Here is a 20,850-nt window from a genome sequence, read left to right as displayed (position 1 = left end):
TAAAATTACAAATTTTTTAAAATTTTGAAAACTAATATATCACAAAAAAAATTAAAATAAAAAATAATAGGAGACCAAAATTATAATTTAGTCATTTTCTTTTATAAATTATTTGACACCTAATTGTCTGGGCCTCAATTGGATGGAAATGGCTATGTTAGAGTGTTTTTGAAAAATAAGACCCCATTTTGAACCTTTTATTAAAAGAATCATCAAATTAAATAAATAAAGAGAAGAGTAATATTTATTATTTATTCTTATACTTATTTAATTACTATTCATATTTAAATAATTTTCATTTATTAATAATCTGATTTAAATATTTTTTATTTAAAATATCCTTTTGTTTTGTAATTAATCAAATTAAAAATTCAGGAACTTTTATAAAATTTAATTAATAATAAATAAAATAGACACCTTATTGACTTGACTTAGTGCTTGGTGCTAGACTTTGAATAGTGTAGTGATGTCACTGTCACAGCCACATGATTGTTTTCTTTTTATAAGGATGTTCTTCTGTCACCAGTCACCACAATACACCTTCTTCTCCTTGAGTTACACTTGAATTATGGTACTATCCATTGAGTTTCTTGGCCGCTACTGGATTCTTTTGGTGGTGTTTCTAACACACTCTTCACCCCAACTTGCTGCAGCCGAGAACAATGAAGCAAACGCACTTTTGAGGTGGAAAGACAACTTTGACAAGCCCAGCCAAAATCTCTTGTCAACATGGACAGGCTCTGATCCATGTAAATGGCAAGGAATTCAGTGTGATAATTCCAACTCCGTCTCCACCATAAATCTTCCAAATTATGGGTTGTCAGGTACACTCCACACTCTCAACTTCTCCTCATTCCCCAACCTCCTCAGCCTAAATATCTACAACAACTCCTTTTATGGTACCATACCCCCACAAATTGGTAACATGTCCAAACTAAATGTTTTGAATTTTTCTTTAAATCTTTTCCGTGGCTCCATCCCTCAAGAAATGTGGACACTAAGGAGTTTACGCGGCCTTGATCTTTCCCAATGTAGTGAACTAAGTGGAGAGATTCCTAATTCCATAGCAAACTTGTCCAACCTGTCATATCTTGATTTAAGTGTCTGCAATTTTTCTGGCCATATTCCTCCAGAGATTGGAAAGTTGAACAAGTTGGAGAATCTACGTATTTCACGGAATAAGCTTTTCGGTTCCATTCCTCCAGAAATTGGAATGTTGACAAATCTTAAGGATATTGATTTGGCAAGGAACGTTCTCTCTGGTACTCTCCCTGAAACAATAGGTAACATGAGTAATTTGAATCTGCTTCGTCTTTCCAATAACTCTTATTTATCTGGGCCAATTCCATCCTCCATATGGAACATGACTAACTTGACATTGCTCTACCTTGATAAAAACAACCTTTCTGGATCAATCCCTGCTTCCATAGAAAATTTGGCCAATTTAGAGCAACTTACAGTTGCTAACAACCACCTTTCTGGATCCATTCCTTCCACCATTGGAAATTTGACAAAGCTCATCAAGTTGTATTTAGGCATGAACAATCTTTCTGGATCAATTCCTCCCTCCATAGGAAATTTGATCCATCTGGATGCCCTTAGTCTCCAAGTAAACAATCTCTCCGGAACAATTCCTGCCACATTTGGAAATTTGAAAATGCTCATCGTTTTGGAATTGTCCACCAACAAACTTAATGGCAGCATTCCACAAGGCTTAACTAACATTACCAACTGGTACTCCTTGTTACTACATGAGAATGACTTCACAGGCCATTTACCACCTCAAGTTTGCTCTGCTGGGGCACTAGTGTACTTTAGTGCTTTTGGCAACCGTTTCACGGGTTCCGTGCCAAAAAGCTTAAAGAATTGCTCTAGTATTCAAAGAATAAGGCTGGAAGGAAACCAATTGGAAGGAGATATAGCACAAGATTTTGGTGTATATCCAAATTTGGAATACATTGATTTGAGCGACAACAAGTTTTACGGCCAAATTTCGCCAAACTGGGGTAAGTGCCCTAAGCTTGAGACCTTGAAGATATCTGGTAATAATATTTCTGGTGGTATACCAATAGAACTTGTTGAGGCAACCAACCTAGGCAAGCTTCACCTTTCTTCTAACCACTTGAATGGGAAGCTTCCAAAGGAATTAGGCAATATGAAATCCTTAATTGAACTCCAGCTTAGCAACAACCATCTTTCTGGAACCATTCCAAAGAAAATTGGATCACTGCAAAAGCTTGAAGATTTGGATCTTGGAGATAACCAGTTGAGTGGAACAATTCCAATAGAAGTCGTGGAATTACCCAAGTTACGGAATTTGAATTTGAGCAATAATAAAATAAATGGAAGTGTTCCCTTTGAGTTTCGCCAACCTCTTGAATCTCTTGATCTAAGTGGGAATTTGTTGAGTGGAACAATACCAAGACAGCTTGGAGAGGTGATGGGACTGAAATTGTTGAATCTGTCTCGCAATAATCTTTCTGGAGGTATTCCATCAAGTTTTGATGACATGTCTTGTTTGATTTCTGTCAACATATCATACAACCAGTTGGAAGGGCCACTTCCAAATAATAAAGCCTTTCTTAAGGCTCCAATTGAATCATTGAAAAATAACAAAGGCTTGTGTGGCAACGTCACTGGCTTGATGCTTTGCCCAACCATCAACAGCAACAAAAAAAGGCACAAGGGCATTCTACTGGCATTATGTATTATCTTGGGTGCTCTTGTTCTGGTATTATGTGGAGTGGGAGTTTCAATGTATATTCTTTTTTGGAAAGAAAGCAAGAAAGAAACCCATGCTAAAGAAAAACATCAATCAGAAAAAGCTCTGTCTGAAGAAGTGTTTTCCATATGGAGTCATGATGGCAAAATTATGTTTGAAAACATCATTGAAGCTACTGATAGCTTCAATGACAAGTATCTTATTGGAGTTGGAGGGCAAGGAAATGTTTACAAGGCTGAGTTGTCTTCAGATCAGGTTTATGCGGTGAAGAAACTTCATGTGGAAACCGATGGAGAGAGGCATAATTTTAAAGCATTTGAAAATGAAATTCAAGCCTTGACCGAAATCAGGCACCGTAACATTATAAAGCTATATGGATTTTGCTCACATTCACGGTTCTCATTTTTGGTCTACAAGTTCTTGGAAGGGGGTAGCTTGGATCAAGTACTAAGCAATGACACAAAAGCAGTTGCATTTGACTGGGAAAAGAGGGTGAATACTGTTAAAGGTGTGGCCAATGCTTTATCTTATATGCATCATGATTGCTCACCTCCAATAATTCATCGTGATATTTCTAGCAAGAATGTTCTTTTGGATTCACAATATGAAGCCCTTGTCTCTGATTTTGGGACAGCTAAGATTCTCAAGCCTGATTCTCACACTTGGACCACGTTTGCTGGCACGTTTGGGTATGCAGCTCCAGGTTAGTCCCCCCTTTTTGCTTCCATAGTAATATAGATAGAAATAATCACATATTTTGCAATTAATGTACACCACTTTTATATTCAAATTTTGTACAAACATTGTTCCCTTGTAGAGGAATTAAATAGACTAATCCGTAAGCAACAATTAGTATGCAAAATTGAAGTAAAAAGTGACATGTGCCAATACAAAATCCATTTAGAAAATATTAGTAGGAACTTGTAGCTTATACAAAAATCTATACACCGGTTTAGTGTAACTTTAAAACTTTCATTTATTGTAGAGCTTGCCCAGACTATGGAAGTAACTGAGAAATGTGATGTATTTAGTTTTGGAGTGCTTTCTCTTGAAATCATCACGGGGAAGCATCCAGGAGATCTCATTTCTTCATTGTTTTCTTCGTCTTCATCAGCAACAATGACTTTTAATTTGCTACTAATTGATGTGTTAGACCAAAGACTACCTCAACCTCTAAAATCAGTTGTGGGGGATGTCATTTTGGTTGCAAGCTTGGCATTTTCTTGCATAAGTGAAAATCCAAGTTCTCGCCCAACCATGGATCAGGTGTCTAAAAAGCTGATGGGGAAATCACCTTTAGCAGAACAGTTCCCTGCGATTAGACTTGGACAACTCTTCTAGAGCACCGAACTACTTAAATATTTTATTTTTCTTGTTTTTTTCTTTTCTTTGTAAACCCTTTATCCTTTATCTTATGTTGTAAGCATGTTTGTATTGTCATTGTAATATATCACCATGTATAAGTAACTACCGCAGCTAGACTTTCTTGTTCAAATAATAAGGGGATTGGAAGACTAATCTATGAATTTACTCCTACTATTTTTTGTCATTAGGTAATCGATTTTGGAAACCTTTTGTTTTTTTTTAGATACCATGGGTACTACAGAAGATTGAGTACTGCAAATTCTCTATCATTTTGGTCCATTCGTTTTTATCATGTCTTTTAGGTAAATTTTCTCTGACTAATGCCTTTAACCTTTTCATCAAATTGTGTTCCTATTCCATTTTCATCCATCGGCTCCAAATGATGGACAATGTTTCGGGAAGTTGGTTGTGGCAATATTTTAATGCTATATATAGGAGCATGTCCGTTGCACCCACATTTGAAGATTGCGGACTTTGCCCTCCCACATCTCCATTACAATATTCTGAATTTGTATTTTTCATTAGAGCTGTTTAATTTTCTTGTTATCTTATTCTTCTAACTCTACTCTCAAATTTTACTTTTACAATTTATTGTCTCTTTTAGTTTTTTTATTGCTTATAAAGTGGGTATTTAACAACGCAAGTACAAAGTCACTCTTAAGAGTTTTTTTTTAATCTAAAATTTAACACGGAAACTTACAATTATTCACACATTTTTACTTAAGTAACTGACTTGGATACCTTAATTGATGGATAGGATAAGAATACGCATGGACTCTGATCATTTTTTTTATTTTAATCTTAACTATTAAGAGAGGAATGATTTTTAAACATTCTAAATTTTCAAATATATCAATAATACTTTTAATTTCTTTGTTACTTATTATATTTAAACATTCTAAATTTTAAGAGGTATTTTTTTTTGTCAACGCTGACTTGTTCTTTTTGCCAACGTTGATGGTGACTATTTTTTTTTAACATTGATTAGGGTTTTTTTGGTCAATATCGGTCAAGATTATTTTTTGAGTAACGTTGGTTAGGAATTTCTTGCTTAATGTCAATTGGATTTTTTTTGGTTGACCGTGACAAGGATTTTTGGCGAATGCTTGGAAGGATTTTTAGACGGACGTTAGCTATGGTTTTTTCATTCGACATCGGCAATTGTTATTTTTTGAGAGATGTTGGTTAGGATTTTTTTAATAGATAGTTCACTAGAGTAATTTTTGGCTGATCTTGACAAGATTTTTTGGACGACATTGACTAATGATATTTTTTAGTTGACATTAACCGTAAAATAGTCTTTATTGACATTGACTAAAAAACCTAACCAATAGAAAAAAAATTCATGGTTGATGTTGACCAAAAATCATTGTTAAAGTCGACCAAAGGTTAGCTTGTACAAATGTCGACCAAACAATCCTAGCTGATATTAACAAAAAAATAGCCTCATCAGACATTGATAAAAACAAATCATGGTAGACATCAATCAAAAAATATCATCAATTGATGTTATCCAAAAAAAAAAATTAGTTGGTGTCGACCAAAAAATAACTGACCAAATTCGATAAAAAAAAAATCGTAGTTGGCATCGTCCGAAAAATAGAATCAGCTAGTGTTGGTTGAAAATATCACCAACTCACGTAGGTCGAAAAAGCTCTGGATGACATTGGCCAAAAAAATTATCCTAACCAAAGTCGGCCAAAAAAGAACTTAGTCAACATCGTCCAAAAAATACCATCGACATCGTCGATTGAAAAAACATCATCAGCCAATGTGGGACAAAAAAACTCTAATCGACATTGATCAATGTTTGCTAAAGAAATAGTATCGACCGATGATAACCGAAAAAAGTCATGGTTAGCATTGGTCAAAAATTGCCCACAAATTCTTTACTTATTAAGTTGGATCAATTTTAATCTATTAAATATTTTATAAGATTTTTAAAATAATAGATGGATCATTAATCATCCATAAAATTAAATAGATAAATTTGTATCCATCTATTTGTTTTATTTTTATGTAATGGATGGATTAATTGTGAATGGATTATGCATAAAGAAACTGATACGTATATGCAAGTTATAGAGGAGGTAGCAGATAAGAAGGTGCAAACAACAAAAGAGACAACAATCAGGATAGCAAAATACGGGGTGCAGGAAGAAAGGAAGCCCAAAAGGAAAGTTGCAAAACCCACTTACCTCAACGACTACGTGTGAGGAAGGATGAGGGTAGCCAACTTCTAGAAGATCCTTGGCTTGATCATGGTCTGCTAGTAGGGGATAGCTTCAACAATTATGTTATGGCAAATATTCTCTTAGGATCAATTCTGTTATTAGAGTATTATATACAGTGATGTAAATAACAAGCAAGGATCATAATGAAAATTACAAATTACCTCTCCCTCTCTCGTGTGCTTCTTTCCTTCCTTACTCTTCTTCCTGTTGGAGGTCTGGTTCCTCGAAAACCAGTTCATTACCCGTAACAATTTGGTGCTCTCGTTCTTTCTTCCATGGCCGATTCACCCAACCCCCCACACCTAGCTAATGTCCTCGCCCGTTTAGGAGACACCCTTTAAACCATGTCTCTGAAATTAAACGAAATCCTAACCCGCCTCGCTCCTGTTGCTTCACCCATAGCCAATCTCATACCCATTTCGTCCACTCTTACTCCTAGACCTGCAACCACACACAAAATGAAACTCGACATTCCATGTTTTGATGGCACAGAAACACTTGGTTGGATCTTTAAGATCAACCAATACTTTCAGTATCACAATACACCCGAAAAGGACCGCCTAACCATAGCCTCCTTTTACATGGAAGGCCGAGCTCTTGCTTGGTTCTAGTACATGACAAGCAATGCTCAATTTACATCGTGGCCGGCATTTCTACAGGCCTTGCAAACAAGGTTTGCACCATCTCAATATGATGACCCAACATGCACATTGTTTAAGCTAACACAGAAGGGAACAATAGCGGAATACCTGTCGAAGTTTGAGGACTTGGCAAACAGGATCATCAGGTTGCCGCCCCCCTTCCTCTTGGCTTGTTTCATCTCTGGCTTGTCCGCGGAGATTCGTCGCGAGGTACAAGCACACCAGCCCCTCATGCTGGTTCAGGCGGCCAGCCTGGCCCGTCTCCAAGAGGAGAAGCTCTCGGACCTTCGTCCGCCTTCTCAACCTCGTCCCCCACCACTTCCTCATTTGCAAGTGCGTTCCCCACCGTTACCTCTACTATTGCCGTCACCTACTCGAAATCAGTCACCCTTTGTGCGTTGCTTGACACTGGACGAGCTCACCTCTGTCCGCCTTCTCAACCTCATCTTCGGCCACCGCGTCACGGTGCTCATTGACGGGGGAAGTACCCATAATTTTGTCCAACCTCAGATTGTCGCCCAATTGGGCTTACCTAGCCGAAAGATCGAGACACCTCAGCGTGTAATGGTTGGCAACAGCCAATACTTGGAATGCACCAGCCTTTGTGAAGTCGTCCCTGTCGACATTCAGGATCACTCTTTTACCCTCCATTTATACATTCTTCCTATTTCTGGCGCCAATGTTGTCTTTGGTGTATAGTGGCTTAAAACGCTGGGTCCTATGCTCACCAATTATAATACCTTATCTATGCAGTTCTTTTATGAGGACCGTCTCGTGATGCTATAGGGTGAGCATGCAACAGACTCAAACCTTCTTTCCCAGCACCAGTTTCGCCGGATGTTCCGTCATTAGTTAGATACATCGTACTTCCATATTACAATGTTATCTGAACCTGTTCCAAGTCCCTCCACCCCTGCACCACCACCAGAAGTTCAACACCTCCTCAATAAATTCAAGCTTCTCTTCAGGCAACCTCAGCCGTTACCCCCGGAGAGGACGACGGACCACCATATTCATCTTCTTCCTCATGCATTAACAGTGAATGTTCGTCCCTATCGTTACCTTCACTATCAAAAGCAAGAGATAGAAGCTCAGGTGGATTCTATGTTGCAGCAAGGGATCATTCAACCTAACACGAGCCCATTCTCGTCGCCGGTGTTGCTCGTTCGTAAGTCAGATGGCACGTGGCGGTTCTGCGTGGATTACCGTGCTCTGAATGCGATAACAATCAGAGATCGATTTCCCATACCCACTATTGATGAATTACTTGATGAATTAGGGGGCGCCCAATGTTTTTCGAAGCTCGATCTGTTGCAAGGGTACCATCAAATCAGAATGAGTTTAAGGTGATGTCGTTTGGGCTCTGCAATGCTCCCTCTTTGTTCCAGGCTACCATGAACATGCTCTTCCAGTCGTATCTCCGACAATTTATTATCGTCTTCTTTGACGATATCTTGATATACAGCTCCTCCTTCGAGGCTCACTTGCAACATCTAGAAACAGCTTTTCAAGTGTTACTAGACAATCAATTTTCTTTAAAACTAACCAAATGCTCCTTTGCACAACCTCAGGTGGAATACCTTGGCCACATGGTCTCGGGATAGGGGGTGGAGCCGATAGCTTTGAAGTTTGCCGCCATTCAACAATGGCCTCTGCCACGCTCTATCAAGGCCGTGAGAAGCTTCCTTGGGCTCGCCGAATTTTATAGGAAATTCATTCGGGGGTATGCGACTATTGTGGCTCCATTGGTAGCAGTCACTACTCTCGAATCCTTCCAGTGACCCCCAAGCTCAGATAGCTTTTGAAAACCTCAAACTCGCACTGTCTACGGCCCCTGTTTTAGCCTTACCAGACTTCACTGTGCCCTTCACCATCGAGACTGACGCGTCGGGAGTAGGGATGAGTGCGGTTCTTTCTCAAAAGGGGCATCCGATCGCCTTCTTCAGCAAGACGTTTCCCCCCAAACTCTTGGGTGCCTTAGCGTATGTTCGTGACTTATGTGCCATCACTACCACCGTTAAGAAGTGGAGGCAATACTTGCTTGGCCACCATTTTGTCATCATCACTGATCATAAGAGCTTAAAGGAACTGTTGACTCAGGTAATCCAGACACCTGAGCAACATATGTACTTGGCCAGGTTATTGGGATACGACTACGAGATTTAATACCGCTCCGACAGTCATAACCAAGCAGCTGATTCCTTGTCGCGCCTACCGAAATCTGACGCCTCTATGTCCATGATTCTATCCATACCATCATTGCTTTTTCTTGAAGAACTCCGCCACCAACTGGATGACAACTTTGAGTATTGCACTCTGCGTCAATCTCTGCGAGATAATCCTTCGCTACATCCCTAATTCACGCTCTCCCAGAACTTGGTGCTTCAATCTGCTTGAATTTGGTTACCACAGGATATTCCCATGATCCCTGTATTGCTTGCTGGGTATCACACAACCCCGACAGGGGGTCACGCCGGCATTACTAAGACCCTAGCACACATAACAGAGAATTTCCATTGGACAGGTCTACACGAAGATGTTAAAAGATTTGTGGCTAATTATGTGGATTGTCAAGTCACTAAATATGAAGCTCAAAAAATGGCAGGGTTATTATGCCCCTTGCCGGTGCCTTGCCGTCCATGGGAGGATTTGCCATTAGACTTCATCGTCGGGCTTCCACCATATCAAGGCAATACTACCATTTTGGTCGTTGTGGATCGCTTTTTCAAGGGAATTCACTTGGGCCTCCTTCCCACTGCTCATACGGCACACATGACTGCGTCTTTATTTGTCAACATCGTCGTCAAACTCCATGGGATCCCCAGAAGCTTTGTCTCCGATAGAGACCCCCTGTTCATCAGTCGTTTTTGGCAGGAACTCTTTCGTGCAAGTGGGACCTTGCTCCGTATGAGCTCTTCTTATCACCCACAAAGTGATGGGCAGACAGAAGTTCTGAATCGCGTCGTGGAACAGTACTTGAGGGCCTTTGTTCACCGCCGACCAAGCTTATGGGGCAAACTTCTGCCATGGGTCGAGTGGTCTCATAACACATCTTGGAATGCTGGCACTGGGGCAACGCCGTATGAAGTCACCTTCGGTAGAAAACCATTTAATTTTCCTGAGTACATTGCAGGGTCTTTAAACATCGTGGCGGTGGAAGAAATGTTGACTGATTGAGATGAAACTTTCCAAAGTATCAGGAACAAGCTCCTGAAGGCACAAGCAAAAATGAAGAAACAAGCTGATGAGAAACGGAGGGAGGTGCAATATAAGATTGGTGATTGGGTTCTCTTGAAATTGCGTCCTCGTCGACAGACGACCGCTAAAGGATCGAAGGCATTATCTGGCAAGCTGGCCCAACGTTACTATGGGCCCTTCCAAATCATAGAACGTCTGGTCCCAGTGGCCTATAAGTTGTAATTTCCAGAAGGGGTGAAGATACACCTTGTGTTTCAACTCTCTAAGATGAAACCATTCAAAGGAGCACCAGATAGCATGGCAGGGGTCGAGTTGCCCACTGATTGTCTCAATGATCAACCACTGGTGTATCCCTTAGCCATTCTGGACTACCGCAAAGCTTCACCAGAGGATCCTTGGGAGGTGCTAATCCAGTGGAATGGACTTTCTCCTGATGATACTTCATGGGAGAGCTGGACACACTTATGCGAAAATTACCACCTTGAGGACAAGGTGGTTTTGCAAGCGCCAAGGGATGATACGAATATGCAAGTTACAGAGGAGGCAACAGATAAGAAGGTGCAAACAACAAAGGAGACAACAATCAGGATAGCAAAATAGGGGGTGCAGGAAGAAAGGAAGCCCAAAAGGAAAGTTGCAAAACCCACTTACCTCAACGACTACGTGTGAGGAAGGATGAGGGTAGCCAACTTCTAGAAGATCCTTGGCTTGATCATGGTCTGCTAGCAAGGGACAACTTGAGCAATTCTGTTATGGCAAATATTCTCTTTGGATCAATTCTGTTATTAGAGTATTATATATAGTGATGTAAATAACAAGCAAGGATCATAATGAAAATTACAAATTACCTCTCCCTCTCTTGCGTGCTTCTTTCCTTCCTTACTCTTCTTCCTGCTGGAGGTCTGGTTCCTCGAAACTGTGGTGGCAGCAGAGGCCAAAGAAACCATTTTGGAAAAGCAAACAACTTGGGGTGAAGGGTGTATTAGAAAGACCAAAAGAATCTGCCAGCAGGCTAGAATCTTGATGGATACCATGATACACGTATTACAGGATTTTTGGGCTTCAAGAATACAATCAGAGGTTGCAGATTCTTGCAAGTGAATGGTGTATTGTGGTGAGGACATGCAAGAATTGGAGCTAGGACACGCTTATAAAGGAATAATCAATTATCACGAATGGGGCACCCTGTGACATGATCACACTTTTCAAAGTCTAGCACCAAGCCAGAAAAGATTTATGAACAAGGTTTCCTAAAAGTAAAGATACCTTATCCAAAGGTTGTGTCTTCCCACTTGACTCACTTTAACGTTGTGCTGGAAAAATCTATCTATATTTATAAATATTAATTCAAGTGAGAGAATTTATGTTATAGCAAGTTGAGAACTGAAAGTTTGTGATAAATGATGTGCGTGATATTTTCCAACTGAGGTGACTTGAAATTTTGAAAAACAATTTATTGGTGTTTAATCAATGGGTTTTTAGGAGTCATTTCTCACACTATAAATAAACATTTTAAAGAAGAAAGCAACCTCCCCAACTTGAAGAGGAAGTTGACCTCACTGCTTGTTAGAGATTACTTCAAGTTTTCAAAAATTAAACATCCATCCTAAAGAAAGCTAAAATTACAAAAATTGTACTAAAATCTATTTTACTTTTTAAATTTGATTATTTAAAATATATTTTGTGAAATAATTGAAAACATCTCATATGTCTAGCAACTGTATTATAATTGAGTTTTTTTAAATGAAAGTGAAAAAGGAAGTTACACAATGATAATTTGATTTTTCATTGTACTACTAAATAGTAAAAATAAAATTTGTTTCTTTGTTTTTATATAAAAAAAAGAATAATTAACTGTGACACGGCATTCCCCCGATTGGATGGGAGCAAACGCTTGTGAAAAGATTGTTTGGATTTTAAATAAAAACTATTTCAATAAAAAAAATAGTAATAAATAATGAGATGAGAATACATACTCCTGTTTCACCAACAAAACTCCTTTTTCATATTTCAAATTGCTTTGAAGAAAAGCATGTACTGCTTTGGAAAAGGGTTGATGTTACTCGTCTGAAGTCAGGTCTCAACGAGACACATATTGATAAAATAGAAATTAACAAAGAAGACTATAAAGAAAGACCCAATAAAGATAGAACTTGAGATATCGATCCACTCATAACTGTGTGATTTAAAATATTTGTTTTTGAGTTTTTTTCTTTGTGTGTTTTCTTTTCAAAACGAAGAGTAGGAATTAGCTAAATATTTTTAATTATTTCAATTTTGAAGATATGTATATTTTAGGTGAATCTCTGTATCTTGCCAATTCCCGTACGGTGTCTATTGTATTACTAACTTGTTGATAAACTCGTGCTTTTTGATAAATCGAACAACTATCTGAGTTAATCTCTCCATTGTCAGATTAATCAACAGTTGACATCTAGCTACAGAAATCAGGACGACTCCAAAACTTCCTTCAGTTTTTTGTTTTTAATTATCTCTCCTTCGTTTTCTCTTCAGAAATGTCTAGTATGAGAGAGAAAAACACAAGTTTTTGTGGGTCTCTCGAACATTAAGAGTTCCACTAACAGAAGAGCATCCAATTCCATACACATGAGATGACTCTACACTTTTGAAAGTCTTGCACAAAGATAACACATTTATAAACTGAACTTTCCTAAAGACATCTTTTTTCAATATTTGTAATTTTTTAAGCCCTCCACCTCTCAAACAAATTGCTAGCAATTCTTAGAATCCAACTGAAGACATACCTGAGACACAAGGAAGCAGCGAGCCCAGTGATGTCAAGACCAGCCGGGAGAGGCCCAAACGAAGCACCAAACGTCCTACGTATTTGGATCAGTATACCTGAGTATATGTAATAGTATAGAACTTAGTTACAGATATTTCCATTCTGTTAAAATCAAATCTGTTACGAAATTGTTAGGCAATCAGTAGTGCAATTGTGAGTATAAAATCGTGCGTGCAATTCTGTTAGCTTAGCTCACCAATTGTATTTAAATAAGATTGCAAGGGATGGAAAGGTAAGAAAAATCATTTGGCTTATCTGTTAGTGTAGCAAGGAGGCCTCCTTGACCTCGAATCCAAGGATCCAAATCCCTCTCGTCTCTATCACAAATCGTGTTCACAATTGGCATTACTTTAAAGAAAAAAAAAAGCAATGCTTTAAAGAAAGGCAATTATTGTGTATATGCTTTAGAAGATGGGTACACTACTCAAGTCTATATTTTAGATAGGTAGATAAATAGATAGTCTCATTAAATATTTTTATGTTTGTATCTTAAATTGTAATTAATACTGTAATTAGATAGTGAGTTTAGCATGTGTTAAATTACTATACCAATTCATAACCTTTTGGTTTTTTTAGATACCATGGGTACTACAAAAGATTGAGTACTGCAAATTCTCTATCATTTTGGTCCATTAGTTTTTATCTTGTCTTTTAGGTAAATTTTTTCTTACTAATGCCTTTAACCTTTTCATAAAATTGTGTTCCTATTCCATTTTCATCCATCGGCTCCAAATGATGGACAATGTTTCGGGAAGTTGGTTGTGGCAATATTTTAATGCTATATATAGGAGCATATCCGTTGCACCCACATTTGAAGATTGCGGACTTTGCCCTCCCACATCTCCATTTCTCTTATTACACTAGTACACATAAAACATGCAATAAATTATTATACAGTGATACTGATAACCAAACAACCACATAAGAACCAAGGAACAAAACAGTTATGTCATAACATGAAAATCCTAGCTATATAGAGTCCAACTACCTTATATCTAAACATGCACACACGCATCCACACAATACAACACAACCAACTCGACCAATTTGGGAATTTTCATCTGCGCTTAACTGTAATAGAACTCCTTACTATATGCTTTCCGTCTGTCCAACGAAAATCCCCGAATTCATACTTTCTCCGCGTAGCTGCACTGCTTGCTTGCACAATGACTTTGAATGTCTTCCTTTCACCAATTTTCGTGAAAGTCAAGGAAGGTGGCACAACGGCAATGCTATATCCATTTGGCGAGCGGGTACTTACAGTGTATGTGCTTGGTGGGCCAACATTTGTGACTGTGCGAGCAATGGCCACGGGCTTTAAGCGAAGATTTGGCAATGTGATTGAAGGGTAGTTCAAGTCATTTACGCTGTGAGAACCTGAACAAATGAATGTCCTGTTGAAATTGAGGGCGGAAATGAGTTGTTGGTCGTATCCGGAAGCACATAAGAAGTTCAAGTAATCAGTGAGGCTTAGATCGTAAACAAGCCCAGGATCTATCGCTAGATCGGGTCGAACATGTCCTGAACCGTAAGCAAAAGCATCTGCTAGTGTTTTATCAAACGCATCCTGGATTTGAAATAATTGTGTATTTATTTAGATTTATCAAACTCATCCTGGACTTTCCTTGCAATCACAGTTCTAGATAGAGTAAATAAACAGATATGAGACTATTCATCTTTTATATATATATATATATATATTATGTCAAAATATTTCCAAATAAGTTTAATAAAGAATAAAAGTAACATCGAGAGAGTTTAAGTTATTATAAATGTGAGTTGTGATTTATGTGGGGAAAAAAGTAACATACATATAAGTAAACATTATACAGCAAGATAAGGAGAAAAGCTAGTACAAGACATTGCGGCATCAATATATCAAGAACATTGTGTTGGAAATGTACTAAAAAAAACAATGAGAAGACGGATGGCAACGAGTGGATGGATCACAATATCATGCATGTAAATGAGTGAAAGCAGAAAAATAAAAATAAAATGAAATTCTACCCTATTTAAAACTGTAAAGGATAAATTTAATAAATATTTTGGGAGTTAGAAGAAAATAAAATACAAAATATTAAAAGCTAAAATAATGTATAAGAAAAGGGCACTACAAACTATACAAACAAAAATATATATCAAATACTAATATAATCGAACAACTTTTTAACTACTGAAAAAACTAACGAAACGTACAGTATAAATAATGTTAAAATATGTAAAAAAGATTGTACTTATTAACTTTTGTTTCGCCATAGAAATAAAATTCCAATTTCCACTATTGCTAGATGATCACAAAAAATAGGGGGTTGAAACAACATCAATAATGCAGATTTTCCAGTGATGAAAGCGGTAATAAGATAGTGCTGATCTGTAATTTTTTAATCAATAGAGTAAATTTTAAGCAATCAAAATAAAAATATGAGCTATCAAAATAAATAAATACACAATTATTGTGGATACCGAATATGAGAAAAAATCTGAGTTATTTAGATTTAAAACATGAGAAAAAAAAACTAAGCTTTTAAATGTCTCAACATAAGTTATATATCCCGGCCAAATGATAAAAAAAACCAATTATAACTCTGAAAGGATTTGTTTTGAATGAACAAGACTCTTGATGAAAAGACATCAATAAATCTTTATCTATTATTTTGGTGTTCTAATTTAAGCAATTATGATCTTAGTATTTACTATATGAGAAAATTATTTAATCATGATGTATAAAATTATTAACAATAATTACTTTTGAGCAAAAAGCCAAACCAAACAGTGAACACACTCTAGTTAGAAGAATGATGATACCTCAATTAGCTGATTATTAATGGTTAAATTGCTGCTGAAATCTCTGTCTAATGTGCTAGCAGCAATTGTGAAGACGCAAGGAGCCACATTGGCAACAGTTCCAGGCGTTGGTCCATCATTTCCTGCAGAGGCAACTAAAAGTATGTTTTTAGAAATTGCATGGAATGCCCCAATGGAAATTTCATCTGTGAATATTCCTTCAGCAGTGACAACGTAGCTGACACCAAAAGAAACATTGATGACATCAACACCATCATCTATGGCTTGGTCAATAGCAGCTAACACATCAGCCCCATAACAACTTGCAACTTGCAGGATCGGTAAGAGACCAACACACTTTGTAAGTTGCAATCCACTGCATGTAATCTGCTGATACCTGCCCAAGCACAACAATAATCTCAACCGGATCTGCTAGATGGTCCTTGTAATGCATCCATCTGTCGTCGATATCATCATATGACTAGGAGGCACTCACAGGTGGTGGAGGAATGGTCTGAACGTACCCGAACTGTCGTGCGACCTTATCTGGTCGATGTGTGATCACAATAGCATCCCATCTAAGCTAGCCTCGGAAGCACGAGATGAGCTCAAACCCCCTAACTCCTCGGTGGTCACCATAGGGCATCCAGCACACGTCAATGATCGCCAAAGCATCCAAACGAGTCCGGTACACCGGTGCTCATAATCCCTTGATATAAGCCTTCGTCATAAGCCACCGACAGACACGTGGGGATGTCTCATCGTATGCATCGTCAATGACGCTGTCATGAACACTAGAAAAATGCTCATATATCCAACACTAGAAACATCAGATGACCATAAGATCAATGTCAAATACACATAGAAAAAACATATTTACATCATAATCCAATTTAACATATTACAAACACAAAATTTACCTGTAATAAAGTAATGTACCCAACAATCTGTCGTGTAGTGGTCTGAGAAACTTCATTTAACTGGTCATGCATATGCACCAGCGCCGCAACTCCCCAAGAAAACCTCCCACTCTCACCCAGGTCTCGAAAAGCCTCTAGATGCACTACATCAACATGTGTTGCACTCTTGTTAGCGATAAGAGTGCAACCAACCAAGTGGAGGAGATAAGCACGCATTGCTACAATCCATCGTCGGGCATCGCATCTACTCAGATAAATATCCCGTACCCACGACAGGCGTACATATGCCCCACGCGCCTATGCAGTCTCAGCTCTAACCTCCTGACTCAAGACCTCGAGCAACTCCATCAGCAAGACGACCGCCTCCTCCACAACTAGAGGCTCGAAGTTGTGCAAGGTGTCTGTGATCGGCAGATGGAGGAGTAATGACACATCATCGAGTGTGATCGTCAACTCTCCCATTGGAAGGTGGAAGCTGCTGGTCTCCCCGTGCCACCTCTTCACAAGCGCAGATATAAGTCCCGGATTGCCGGTGACTATTGAGCAACCGATCAAAGGGCTTAATCCTATGGCAGCGACTAGCCCTTCAATCTCAGGTGATGGCCTCCCAATTTTCTCAACCTTCCTGCCGTGGGAGGCCAACCTCAAGTCAGGATGTTCCTGAATTGAAGAACACATCACTCCAAATAATAGTTTATCAAGTTATTAACAAATAACTTCTTGTATAAATTATAGTACCTCTCCCATCCATATGCGATGTGCAACGTGGTCACCAAACGAGGTCAGCACTGATGGGTCACGTGGCCCACCAGGAAATCCCTCAGCAACATCATCAGCAATAGCATCAGCTAAGCCCTCTACAGAAGCTGCAGGTACATCTGCAGTAATCGGAGCTACATCCTCAGTCATATGAGGAACATCCTCAGTCACCTAAGGAACATCCTCAGCAACAACAACATGTACCTGTTGCCTACGGGTAGATGCGGTCGGCCTACGTCGCCGGCGAACATCATCTGCATGATGCTCATCGTGTCTACCTCTGCCTGTGACCCTAGTAACTAAGGCACGACCTAATCCTCTTGTTCTAACCATGATTTGCACTTCGTGAAGAACATGTAGTTTTTCTGGTCTAATTAACTATTCATAAAATTAAAAACCTACATAAATCTTTAGCCCTACATTAGAAACCCTAATTACACTACCCTGCGTATTGTCACCTATGCAGTACAGAAACTAAACCCTACACACTCAGCCCTGGGCCCTAACCCTAACAAATATTTTGGCCCAAATATATTAAACATAAAAAAACAAAATAAATAATATTTAATATAAATTTTGTTACATACAACCATGCAAGCATAATTTTTTATTATTAAAAAACTAAATATACCTATTATAAATCAAAACAAAGAAATAAAACTTAATTTATACAGAAAATTAATTAAAAAATAAAAAAAAATTGGAAACCTTCTTATGGAAAAAGTTCTTCCGTAAGAGTCTACAGAAGAAGTTCTTCCGTAAGAAGAAGGTCCTTCTTACGAAAGAAGTTCTTTCGTATGTGTTGCACCTATTCAAATTCCTCTGAAAATCCTAATCTTCAATGGCGTCTACCCTACAACCAAAATCCAACGAAAAAAGCTTATACTAGGTACAAAGGTTAACTAACCTTGACGGTAGAGTGCAGCCTCGACGGCAGGTCCAAAAATGCTGGAAGAACGAGCTGCGCGACGAAGGAAATGGTGGAGGAAGAAGAAGAATAATAAACAAGGAAAAAGAAGCAAAACAGAAGAAGAAAAGATGAAGAGGAGGAAGTGGGATGGGTGCACCTTTTTTGTTTTAAAATAAGCCCAAGGACATTTTTGTCCATTCATACTAATTGTTGGGTGCACCTAGCAACACCCTTTTATCCATGTGTGTGATGATAATAACAACATTTTAATTTGAATGCACTAAATATTCTTAAAAAATTTAAAATTATTTTGCTGTATTGGTTGATATTATTTTATTAAGTAAAAATAAATTTACTAATAATTCCTTTTTTGAAAATATTAACATACCTGCAATAACAGAATTTATGTTGCATTGATTGAGATGATAAAAATAAAAAAAATATTTAAATTAAAATAAAATATAAAAATGTGAGACCCACACAAAACCCATTTATCTCCCACGTCGAACCAAAAACAACATTATAGCTGTGGACAAAAATTTGAGCAAAAACCTTTAGTAGGTTACTCACCTTGTGTGCTAGTGACCATAGTTATGTAAATTTTGAAAAGCATAAAGGATACTCAAGACTTTTATGTGAACTTAGAGTCTTTTCATGGTTTTTCTGGCCTCGTGACGATAGCACCTCCAATAGGTGTTCTTACCCCTTGATCTTAGATGTAAGAATTGATCTTACTAAGATTTGCTCTTAGAGGAAGGGGCTTGAACTTCAAGATGACAAGGTTGTTCTTGTTGAAGAACACTTCAAGATCAGCACAAAAATTGAAAAAATTAATGCAACCCTCCATGGTGGTCCACGCGAAGTGATAGAAATTGGGGGGGAAAATTGAATGGAGAAGGAGAAGAACACAAACAAAAACAATCCCATAAATCAACAATAAAATTCAACAACAACAAAAACACAACAAAAAAATAATCCTAAAAATGAACAATAAAAATGAAAAAAATAAAAAATCAAAATTAAAAATCTAAGGAAGTATGAGGTTGGCATGATGAAGAAGAAGAGAAGAGAAAAGGGGGTGTGATAGAGCGAGGAGAGGGTGGTTGTGGCAAAAAAGAGATGAGGGAGGATAGGGTGGCGTAGTTGCGATGCAGCGGAGGGAGGGTGGGGGTTAGGGGCGACGACAATGTGTGTTGGTAAGTGAAATGAAGATGGAAGAATTGTTGTTGGGGAGAAGTTGAAATGAAGAGACATGGGAAAGTGGGAATCGTGGGAAGTAGAAAAGGAAAAGGGAGAGCACTAGTTTATTTTAGAAGATGAGTCCCTTGTAGGACCTACAAAAGTGGCTTAAGATCACAAAACTTGATTTTTTATTGGAGAAAAAAAGTGAAAATTTTTTAAAGTGATGTTACAATGTGAAATCCACCAAAAAGATAACTAAGGTCATAAATTTTATTTTCTATTGAAGATGTTCTAATAAGCTTTTTCACACGTGGGCCCTATTATTTTTTTTTTCTCTTCAAAAAAGATATTGTCAACTTCTAAAAATAAACCAGTTGATATTTCTACTCATTCCTTCTTCTATTTTCTCCCTTAGCATTATGTCTCCACATTTGTTTTGCTTTTGATGAGAAGCTTTTGCTTAGAATTTTTTGTCTTTTTCATTAAATGTTTAAAATTCAAAACATTAGAGCACATTTGAAAACAACAAGAATATCAGTCTATAAAGTTTATAGATGAAAAATATCAAAGCATAGAGGAGCACTTAAACCTTAAAGAAGCGAACGTATAAAAAAATTGACTTTCAACACATGTTCTCTTGATAGAAAACTTAAGTTTGACGACAAACAATTGGACACTAGTTTTCTCTGAAATCCTTTGGATAATAAAAACATGTTGGACGCTGAATTTTTGTAAAACTTTGGATGGAAATGTAAAGTAGTGTTATATCTAAAAACCAAATTTTTGGTGCATTTAAGATAGAAAAATTATCCCTATTTCTTCCTTGGACTCATGTTCTATAAGATTGGCGCGAATGCGATTGTCGACCTAGAAAGTGGCAGTGTCAAGGTGGAGTCATGGAAGTTTCTGTGTCAAGATACAAGTAACTGAATGGCTGGTGGGGCATGCAAATTATAACCTTGTAATTTGAAAAAAAAATTGTTTTTTTAATGCGAATATTATGTGCAAGTGAAAGTGATATGGAATCATTAGCAATCTAGCCGTAGATCTTGAGATCAAGCAGTCCAATCTCAAAGTAAATCTTGAGAAAGGGGGCTCGGGGTGCAAGTAGCTTTTGGAAAATAAGAAAGAGGGAGTCTGTTTTCTGAATCATTTTGAAAAAAATAATAATTAGAAAGGAGGGTGTATTACTAAACACAGAGTAGAAATAGCAAATGCCTTTATACATGTGAAATATATATGACTTTACCTTGTTTTTCCACTTTCCAGATCACTAACCCAATAGGAATAGTATCGGTTTTCACACACTAAAGTATTACACTTTTTTTT

At 37.8% G+C, this 20,850-nt stretch overlaps 2 protein-coding genes and 1 long non-coding RNA gene across 13 annotated transcripts; 1 reads left to right on the top strand and 2 right to left on the bottom strand.

Annotated features, from left to right (window-relative positions):
* The first annotated feature begins 539 nt into the window (after positions 1–539).
* On the top strand, positions 540–4,240 carry LOC114395565 (MDIS1-interacting receptor like kinase 2-like). Its single transcript, XM_028357377.1, has 2 exons — positions 540–3,425; positions 3,708–4,240. The coding sequence occupies exons 1-2, from the start codon at positions 569–571 to the stop codon at positions 4,061–4,063; spliced, it is 3,213 nt and encodes a 1,070-aa protein (XP_028213178.1). The 5' UTR covers positions 540–568; the 3' UTR covers positions 4,064–4,240.
* Positions 3,314–13,304, bottom strand: LOC114395569. Of its 5 annotated transcripts, none has more exons than XR_003663067.1 (3): positions 11,009–13,291; positions 6,286–10,907; positions 3,314–3,443 (listed from the first exon to the last, which is right to left on the bottom strand). It is a non-coding gene; the product is annotated as an uncharacterized LOC114395569 (long non-coding RNA). The 5 variants fall into 5 exon arrangements; XR_003663065.1 differs by lacking the exon at positions 3,314–3,443 and having other exon boundaries at positions 4,494–10,907; positions 11,009–11,345; positions 11,427–13,297; XR_003663066.1 differs by lacking the exon at positions 3,314–3,443 and having other exon boundaries at positions 4,494–6,762; positions 7,071–10,907; positions 11,009–13,290.
* Positions 13,305–13,725: 421 nt separating this feature from the next.
* Positions 13,726–19,622, bottom strand: LOC114395567. Of its 7 annotated transcripts, none has more exons than XM_028357382.1 (6): positions 18,337–19,622; positions 17,409–17,548; positions 16,671–17,330; positions 16,247–16,570; positions 15,772–16,147; positions 13,726–14,533 (listed from the first exon to the last, which is right to left on the bottom strand). In XM_028357382.1, the coding sequence occupies exons 1-3, from the start codon at positions 18,539–18,541 to the stop codon at positions 16,968–16,970; spliced, it is 708 nt and encodes a 235-aa protein (XP_028213183.1). In that variant the 5' UTR covers positions 18,542–19,622; the 3' UTR covers positions 13,726–14,533; positions 15,772–16,147; positions 16,247–16,570; positions 16,671–16,967. The 7 variants fall into 7 exon arrangements, 5 of the variants coding, with proteins under 5 accessions (XP_028213183.1, XP_028213184.1, XP_028213180.1 ...); XM_028357383.1 differs by having other exon boundaries at positions 16,275–16,570; XR_003663062.1 differs by having other exon boundaries at positions 15,772–16,570; positions 17,634–19,622.
* Between the last annotated feature and the right edge of the window lie 1,228 nt (positions 19,623–20,850).

This window comes from Glycine soja, chromosome 18 (assembly GCF_004193775.1).
Source record: "Glycine soja cultivar W05 chromosome 18, ASM419377v2, whole genome shotgun sequence".
NCBI classification, from domain to species: domain Eukaryota; kingdom Viridiplantae; phylum Streptophyta; class Magnoliopsida; order Fabales; family Fabaceae; genus Glycine; species Glycine soja.
Note: the sequence above shows the minus strand (reverse complement) of the source record. Positions and strands in the feature narration are given on the sequence as shown.

What these genes read in the sequence shown, in the direction of transcription:
- LOC114395565 (XM_028357377.1), top strand. Translation starts at nt 569, where the DNA reads ATGGTACTATCCATTGAGTTTCTTGGCCGCTACTGGATTCTTTTGGTG. An exon ending in GTTTGGGTATGCAGCTCCAG is followed by an intron (nt 3,426 to 3,707) that starts GTTAGTCCCCCC and finishes CATTTATTGTAG; the next exon opens with AGCTTGCCCAGACTATGGAA.
- LOC114395567 (XM_028357379.1), bottom strand. Translation starts at nt 18,541, where the DNA reads ATGAATGGACAAAAATGTCCTTGGGCTTATTTTAAAACAAAAAAGGTG. An exon ending in GGCTGCACTCTACCGTCAAG is followed by an intron (nt 17,549 to 18,336) that starts GTTAGTTAACCT and finishes CGATTACTGCAG; the next exon opens with ATGTACCTGCAGCTTCTGTA. An exon ending in ATCGCATATGGATGGGAGAG is followed by an intron (nt 17,331 to 17,408) that starts GTACTATAATTT and finishes TCTTCAATTCAG; the next exon opens with GAACATCCTGACTTGAGGTT.